The 8761-nt window shown below is 45.9% G+C and overlaps 1 protein-coding gene across 1 annotated transcript in view; it reads right to left on the bottom strand.

The window, feature by feature from the left end:
• The window catches only part of LOC103800202 (anaphase-promoting complex subunit 1-like), a 26527-nt gene extending 18776 nt beyond the window's left edge, over positions 1 to 7751 (bottom strand). Inside the window, 17 exon segments of the mRNA XM_009072575.1 lie at positions 1 to 157; positions 603 to 677; positions 1408 to 1595; positions 1929 to 1989; positions 2332 to 2472; positions 2809 to 2946; positions 3098 to 3163; positions 3268 to 3358; positions 3580 to 3675; positions 3961 to 4170; positions 4494 to 4714; positions 5385 to 5530; positions 5643 to 5716; positions 6544 to 6626; positions 6715 to 6824; positions 7444 to 7495; positions 7671 to 7751. The exon segment at positions 1 to 157 is cut by the window's left edge and continues 25 nt beyond it. Coding sequence (XP_009070823.1) covers positions 1 to 157; positions 603 to 677; positions 1408 to 1595; positions 1929 to 1989; positions 2332 to 2472; positions 2809 to 2946; positions 3098 to 3163; positions 3268 to 3358; positions 3580 to 3675; positions 3961 to 4170; positions 4494 to 4714; positions 5385 to 5530; positions 5643 to 5716; positions 6544 to 6626; positions 6715 to 6824; positions 7444 to 7495; positions 7671 to 7751 — 1990 coding nt within the window.
• Positions 7752 to 8761: the final 1010 nt, after the last annotated feature.

Below are 8761 nucleotides of genomic sequence, written 5' to 3'. Positions count from 1 at the left end.
TGTGGGGGAAAAGGAGGGTTGATGAATCCAAACTAAGGCTCTGAGAGAAGTCATCCTTGGAAGCTGAAACTTCCAGAGGGTCCAGTCGTAAAGCTTTGGCAACAGGATGCGACTCAAAATTCTTGTGGTAGTCAGAGCTCAGGAGATACTCCCAGTCCTGGAGCAAAGAAGCAGGGAAGAGAGGCAGAGGTTCCACAGTGAACATGACTTTGCAGCAAGATAACGCCACAGCACTGTTAAAGAGGAGGTTTTCCCCCCAAAACTAATGCAAATGTGACTGTTGGATGGTGAATGTGTTGCACAAGCCTCAGGGATTCCATGATTAAGTTTTATACTTCCCATAAAAGAATCAAAGCTTCCTTCCTACCTCTCCCTGGAAGTGAGAGCCCTGACAAGCAATACCACGCGATGCAGCTTTGAAAAAGAAAACTGTTCTTCCCCCAAAGCTCATCTCAGAAGGAATTCAGTACTCAGAGGGTGTTTCCTCTGGTTTGTCTGTAAAAAAAGCTAACCCCAAACAGCACTTCCCACTCTTATTTTCTATTATTATCTATTAAACAGCACCTCCTGCCTCTTATTTTTGAGAGAGAAGCATTCCTTACTTCATCTGAGCCTGTTTCTGAGGGCCTTGCCTTCTTTGGAGCAATGACTGGCGAAAGGGATCCTTCAAAATCAAGCTGCAAGAAATCAAAAGGATTAAAGGAGCTCAGGAGTGAAATTCCCAAGGTTGAACAAGTGCATCACCAATATCTGAATTCAAACCAAGTATGACATGACATGGCTTGAGGTACTTTGCTGAAAAAAACACTGAAACACTGAAATTCATAGAATCATGGAATATTCTGAGGTGGAAGAGAGCCACAAGGATCATCAATCCAACTTCAAGCCCTGTGCAGGACAACTCAAAATCCCACCATGTGCCTGAGAGTGTTGTCCAAACACTCCTGGAGCTCTGTCAGGCTTGAGGCCATGACCACTGCCCTGAGGAACTGTTCCAGTGCCCAAACACCTTTCCCAAATATCCAACCTAACCCTCCCCTGACTCAGCTCCATGAAAATCCTCTTTAGGAACCAGGAATGTGACCTGTGTTTCGAGTGAGAATAAAATTAATATGGATTAGATGAACCAAATCTTTAATCCACCACAAACTGGTCAAATTATCATAGCTAATTTTGCTCTGTCCATGACAGTTGTGGGGAGGAAGTATCTTATATAAATATATTTCATGCTAAACACAGAGTAAAATAGACCTGAAATTCAGAAATACATAATTGATTTGATGTCATTGAGTGATATAAGGCAAGATACAATTTATTTCTGACTTCAGCATCTTTCTAACCACTTTGAACCTTGAAGATTCAGCAGTAGCTTCAACCTAGAGGAAACCAGTACATGAGTTTGCTTACATTATGTGTCCAGGAGAGTCTCTCTGTGTTGTAACCCATCATGTTCATGAGACAGGTGACAAATAAATTCCATTCTGAGTGATAGCTTGGGCCCCCTGGGGCATTGTAAGCATTGTACCACTTGACAAGCATCTGGACAGCTGTCTCCTTAGGTAAGATAGCCTTGACCCCTTGCAGACATCTTTTCACTGTTGGGAAAGAAGAATATAACAAATCAGGTGTGTTTTCCTGCTGTTTGTTCCATCAGTGTTATAAATCTCTTCAGGTTCCACTTACTGGACCTACTTTTAACTCCCTGCAAACTCAATAAAAGCCAAACCATATAACCTCCACCAGCTCTTCCTTCTGTTCAGGCTGAGCAAATTCCCTCTAATTTGAAACAAATATGGGGAAAAATGTTCCTTTTTGCTCATTACTGGAACCATTACAGTTGCTCATCACTCTCAGCATCTCAGCCCTCCCCCAAACAATAAACCACAGAAAAGCAGAGAGCAAAGTGACCTAAAGCCTTGAAATCCTACCTAGCTCCGAGGTAGCAATTTCAGGGATTGTAATCCGAACCATTGTGTTGTTGCTGAGCTCCTGAAACAATCCACAAGGGAAGAGCTAAGTTAGGAAATGCATCAAGTAGAGCAAAGGACCTTTTCTATCCACTCAGGATTAGTTTATGTATTAAGGTATTCCCAAATTCTAGTTATCTGCTCCACTAAACATCTGCAATCTCAGCAGCTACAGGAAATACACCTTGAGCTGAGTCACCTGAGGGCATCAATTAAACTCTGACTTCCAGTGCATTCTACAGAGCAAAAAACATGGAACCACCAACACAGGTGATCAGGAGCAAGGCTTCTCTGCAGAAACAAATTTGAGCCTTACTTTGCTCTGCTAACAAAGTGGTGCCTCAGACGGCAGGAAAATACCTACTAAGGTCACTCTGTTGTGGACAGGATCTCTGAGAGCATGAATGAAAGTCCCAAGCTGCTGAAAAGTACAGTCTTCAACAAAAGTGGAATCATGAAGCTTGGAAGAGTCCCTTAGTTCTGGAACTGGTGACAAGAGCACACTCTGTAAAGGGGTAAAAATGATGAGTTAGAATTAAAATGGAATTAGAATTGGATGTGAGCAAAGAACAGCTAAAATCGTTGGGTTTAAAGTATTTTGAAAACAACTATAAATCTTCCCAATCTTTGCCTCAGAAGTTTTACTGAAATCATCAATAAATAAATAGGGCAGCACTACATAGATCTTCTTTCAACATCTTATTCAGGGGATTTACAGACCAAAGAGATTTAGCTCCAAAAGATACCTTGAAAGTTAAAAAAAAAAAAAATAAAAAAATAAAAAAAATCAACCGAACATTACAGCTAAATCCTTTCCAAGGAATATCTCCTTGCTTCTTACCTCTTCCAGAGGCCCCAGGTGCTTATTCAAAGGCTTGGAAGGAGTACTGACACTATCCAAGGGAGTGCTTGGCCGAGGCATCTGGTTGGATATTGTGAGGGATGGAGCGGGAAGCCCAGGAATAAAAACCTTCCCCACCTTTTAGGTAGAAAAAGGAAAAGAAATAGTTACTTTTCCACTGAGAATAAGTGCAAAAGACCATTTAATTGTGCCACAAGTTGCCACTGAACCTTCAGAACTCCCACTCCAGTACTGCACAGAAATTAGGGATGGGAAAGCTGTTGCTTACCCGAACCACTCCAGAATAAAGCACCAGATTTCCACTGCCTTCCAGAACTAGCAGCGTGTCAATTCCCTGGAAAAAAACCAAACAGCTCCTTGTATTTAAGAAAACACCAGCTGGTGACAAGTGCCACAACAGGACACTCCACAGGGAACAGCCCATATGGATGCACATACCTGCACTGGAGCTGCATCTTTTGCTGGAATGTTGGTAATAGACCCAAAGATAAGCTGTGACTTATCATTGCTCTCTTGAAATTTTACACACCTGGAGATTAAGGAAAACAACAAGAAACAAAGGATTGGGTGTTGTTAGAGAGAAGAGAGAAAATTCCAACAGTGCAGTTAATTTTCTGTGGTTCCTTTCTCCCCCTTTTCCTAGTTTCGCCCAGAAGAAGTCAATTTATTTTGACTTTTCTAGTCTAATTAAAAGCCCTGACTGAAATCAATTGCAACTTCCAGCTGGTAATTCCTAATTGGAATGCTCACCTCAGCTGGAGCTGGGATTCCACCAAAAAGCACAAGAACTTCTGCCCACAGAGGTCAGTGGAGATAAATACTTTGGATGCTTGGGAATTCTTCTCTCTGCCAAAGAGACACAACACCAGGTTAGAACTTAATTTGCTTCACAGACTTAGGAAACCATTTGGAGGGCCTGGAATAACACACCAGGCAAAACTGCTCCAAGTCCTAAATTCCCTTTGGAAAGAAACTAAGTGCTTTGGGAGCAACACTCACCAAAAATCAGGAAACACAAGTCTATGGATCTACTCTAAGGTGCAAAAAAACCCACTAAAATAAGCTGTGATTGAACTTTACTCCCATTTTTTCACCATAGAGGCTCCTCCCATCCCATCCCAAGCTCCTGACCTGATGTTTTTGGTGGTTTCTGTCCACAGGTGATCTAGACACAGCTCAGGAACAATTGGCTCTGTCTCTGGCACCAGGAAGGAGTTGCTGGAAGTGCTGTTTGGAGAATGGATCACATTGGCCCTCTTTGGAGACTGAGCACTGCTGGAGAAGTTGAACCTCTGCACTCCTGAGAAGGAATGGACTCCCAGGGCTGGGGAGTGGGAACGGCTGGAAGCAGAAACAGGACATGAATCGAAAGTAGATCTTCAATCAGGGAGAAGCAAAGACATCGTACATGGCTGGAAAGTGGATCTTCAAAATCAGGGACAGAATCTAAGACAGAACAGCCTCCTTGGCCCTTGCACAGCCATTATCCTCCTGTGCTATTGGGGTAACAGAGCACTAAGAGCATTCCAAGAGGGCTTTCAGGTGCTGGCACACCAGAAGCAGCTTGGATGGACTGACTCGGACGGGCAGAGAAAGAGAGAAGTAGGAGATGGGTATAGTATTCCATAACTCCTATCCTTTGGGATTTGCTGTTCAGTGCCCACCTCAAAGCAGCCATGTTGGAGATGGTTGGGGATCGGGATTGTATGCTGGGAGAGGATCCAGATCGGCTTTGGCTGTGGATGGAGGAGTAGTTCTGGAAAGGGGAACCCCCAGGGGAGTCTCCTTTGGAGAGGCTTCGGAGATGAGCCGTCAGAGAGCTGCTGGTGGCCATGTGCTGGGGTGTGACCAACTGCTCCGAGAACTTCAGTACTAGGCTCTGCTCCTGGGGAGAAACACAGCTCTGTGTGCACCAGCAGGCACAGCTAGAAAGATAAAACAGCTTTTCCCCTCAGCTAAGTGGTAAAAATTCATGTCTAGGGAGCCACTCAGCCTATGGAGTTATTCCTATCAACCATGTTCTTCCACTCCCACAGAAACTGCTCCAATGGTTCTTATCAATCATGAAGTGGTTTGGGTTGGAAGGACCTCCACCCTCTGCCATGGGCAGGGACACCACCTTCCACAAGCTGCTCCAAGACCTATCCAACCTGGCCTGGAACACTTCCAGGGATGGGGCAGCCAGTTTCTCAACCTGTTCCAGTGTCTCACCACCCTCACAGCAGAAGTTTTCATCGCACTAAGTTCTTTCCCACCTTTCTTAGAGAACACAAGAGTTTAGAGAGTCCAAGAATTCTGGTACAAGGTATGGAATAAAGTGTTAAGCACTTCATACTCCATGAGCATCATGTGATTTTCCTGGCTGTGATCTAGGCAAATCCATGAAAGAAACTGTTTGAGAACCCCAACAATTCACCGCAATTTATCTTAATCTTATAAATCAAATCAATCACAAATACCAGGTGTTTCTAACACACGGAGCCTTCAGGGCATGGCATCACACACACACACACACACAATTGTTATAGGGATGTTTACTCCACACTCATCTGTACCTCAGGCTTTACCCTCCTGAGAGCCCAGACTGTATGTAAGCTCTGCACAGTGTCATAGGTCATCACAATGGAAGGGTCAGTGTGGAGGAACACAATCCTCAGGGTGTAATCAGCCACATACTGCACTCTAGAAGATCCAAACACACCTGGAAAAGAAGAGGTAACTCCAGTCAGGGCAAAATGATATTCAAGGGACACACTAAGGGGTTAATACCACCCTGAGGGACTCAAGGGATCCACCTGAAGGTGCAAACATACCTCCAGACTTACAGACAAGAGGTGTTATCTCATCCAAGGGGTGCAGCATACTGAACATTGTGGGCAAAGGCTCCCTAGGGACAAACCAAATAAATCACAGCCTGGAATATAGCACTGAAGACATATATTCAATTCCCAGAAGCTTGTTCAATTCACTAGGCAGCCTCAAGGTTTTCAGGACCCCTATTTCTTAAACCCAGCTCTTCTGAGGACTACAGAATCCCAAGAGTCTGGAAACACTCAAAGGTGAGAAAGTAGCTGGATTAAAGCTGCTTTAAAGCTGCATACTGTTCAACTGCTTCCTCTGGGAAGGAAGAAGGGAACAGGGACAGGAGCTGGGGATCCTCACCCAACAGTGAACAGGTTCCTGCAGCTGAGACAAAATGTCTTCATGACAATCCCTCAGTGAATCTCCCTCTTGTCCATCACAGCCTGGAATCAATTCCTAGCACAAACCTTAATGAAATCAGGCTGCTGACACCCAGATCCTATTCCCAGGACCACCACTCCCAACGAGTTCTTAACACAGTAGAAAGAGTATCATGGATTGTGAGTATTTGGCCCCGTCTTGCTATTTCATCATAGAATCATCCCAGAATGGTTTGGGTTGAAAGAACCTTAAAGATAATACAGTTCCAATCCCCTGCTATGGGCAGGGACAACTTCCACTAGCCCAGGTTACTCCAAGCCGCATCCAACCTGGCCTTGAACACTTCCAGGGATGGGGCAGTGACAGCTTCCTCCTTTTTCACCTGATTTCATCCATCTCTATCACAAACAGATCTTTTCACCACTGCTCTTCAACTCCTCCACTCATCAGATTACCCAAGAATCTACCAGGAAACAACCCAAATCCCTCACCCCGTACCTGGAAAGAATGGGATGGAAAAGGATCCCATACCTGGGTGGACTTGGAGGCACCTCATGAGCAGAACTGCAGCGCTCAAACAACAAACCATATTTTGTTGGCCAGACATTTGCAACCTATAAAATAGGAAAAGTAAGATGTTCAGGCCTTTTTTTCTTGGGGATGAAAACGGTCCATTTGTGGACAAAAAGCAAGACAACTCACCTGAAAAGGCAAAGCAGCAATGTAATCCTTTCCCTCCATGCTGTGCACATTTATACAAGAATTCTGCAAAATGCAGATGCATTTCTCTACTATTTCCTCACTGCCTGAAACTGGGAGGGGAAAGAAAGGAAAAAACCAATTACAGAGTGGAGTTTCTCTCTTTTTCAGACATCTTTTATACACTAAAACTTGAGGGGGTGAGTGGCACTTTTAACACAGCAAGTCATGGTGGATGAGTTCCTACAGTGAAACTGGGAAGGGTCTGGAGCATAAGGAGCAGCAGAGGGAGCTGATGGGGCTCAGCCTGGAGGAAAGGAGGCTCAGGGAGAACCTTCTTGCTCTCTACAACTCCCCGACAGGAGGATGCAGCGAGGTGGAGGTCAGGCTCTGCTCCCAGGGAGCAAGGGACAGGATGAGAGGAAATGGCCTCAAGTTGTGTGTCAGAAGAGATTTAGATTGGATATAGGGAACATCTCTTCATGGAAGGGGGTGTAAAGCATTGTCATGGGCTCTCCAGGGCAGTGGTGGAGTCACCATCCCTGGAGGAATTTAAAAACCATGTGGATGTGGCACTTGGGGATGCAATTAGTGGTGGCCTTGGCAGTGCTGGGGGATGGTTGGACTCAGTGATCTTAGAGGGCTTTTCCAGCCTAAACAATTCCACGATTCTAAGCCAAGAGAACTGAGCGCAAAGCATTTTCCCAACACTACAACGAGCAGGAAACTTACCACCAGCCTTTTCAGATTTTTCCTGGGGGATAGTGAAGTCACACCACAAGGCCTAAAACCCAACACGGCACAATTAATTCTAAGGAATGAACTGATGCTCTCAAACAATTTTATCTTCCTGTGTTTTCCAAAATAACCACATCCCAGAATACTGTCTGGAGAGGGTTAGTGGGCATTTTTTGGCTAGTGAGGATTCATTTAGTCTGTGGCTTCCCACTTTTCCATACCTGCAGAACGGGGCTGTCGACAGTGAATGCCTTGTACACGGTGGACGCTTGGCTTCTGCTCCCTTTGCTCCAGATGACCATGTTGCTGGCCACATACAGCTCCTCATCATAGTCCACTTCTTCCCCAGCATCACTGACACCTTTCCTTAGCTGCCAGCTTTCCTGAAAAACAGAGGTTTCTTAAGGAGAAGCTACAAGATCAACTGGTGAGATCATAGCTTGGCCAGGAATGAAGCACTGGCATAAGTTCCCAGAGAAGCTGTGTCTGCTCCATCTCTGTAAGTGTTCAAGGCCAGGTTGGATGGGGCTTGGAGCAGCCTGGGGCAGTGGAAGATGTCCCTGCCCATGGTGGAATGGGATGAGCTGTGTGTGTCAGCTTGGAGAAGAGATGCTTCAGGGAGAACTCCAAGCCCCTTCCAGTGCCTAAAGGGGCTCCAAGAGAGCTGGAGAGGGACTTTGGACAAGGGCTTGGAGCGGCAGGACAAGGGGAAATGGGTTCCTACTGCCAGAGCTCAGGATTAGATGGGATATCAGGAAGAAATCCTTCTCTGTGAGGGTGCTGAGACACTGGAACAGGTTGCCCGAAGAAACTGTGGCTGCCCCATCCCTGGAAGGGTTCCAGGGCAGACTGGATGAGGTTTGGAGAAACCTGGGCTAGTGGAAGGTGTCCTCGTCCATGGCAGAGAGTGGAACTGGATGAACTTCAAGGTCCTTCCAACCCAATCCATTCTGGGATTCTGTGATTCTGGCACAGGGTGCTCAGAGAAGGGTTCGGGGGCAGACTGGATGAGGTTTGGAGAAACCTGGGCTAGTGGAAGGTGTCCTCGTCCATGGCAGAGAGTGGAACTGGATGAACTTCAAGGTCCTTCCAACCCAATCCATTCTGGGATTCTGTGATTCTGGCACAGGGTGCTCAGAGAAGCTGTGTCTCCCAAGTCCCCGGAAGCGTTCCAGGGCAGACTGGACAAGGCTTGGAGCAACCTGGGCGAGCGGAAGGTGTCCCTGCCCATGGCAGGAGTGTTGGACTAGATGAGTTCTAAGGTCTTTCCCACCCAACCCACCCCAGAACTTCCCGATTCAGGAAGGGGCAC

Source organism: Acanthisitta chloris, unplaced genomic scaffold, assembly GCF_000695815.1.
Source record: "Acanthisitta chloris isolate BGI_N310 unplaced genomic scaffold, ASM69581v1 scaffold17220, whole genome shotgun sequence".
NCBI lineage: Eukaryota > Metazoa > Chordata > Aves > Passeriformes > Acanthisittidae > Acanthisitta > Acanthisitta chloris.
Note: the sequence above shows the minus strand (reverse complement) of the source record. Positions and strands in the feature narration are given on the sequence as shown.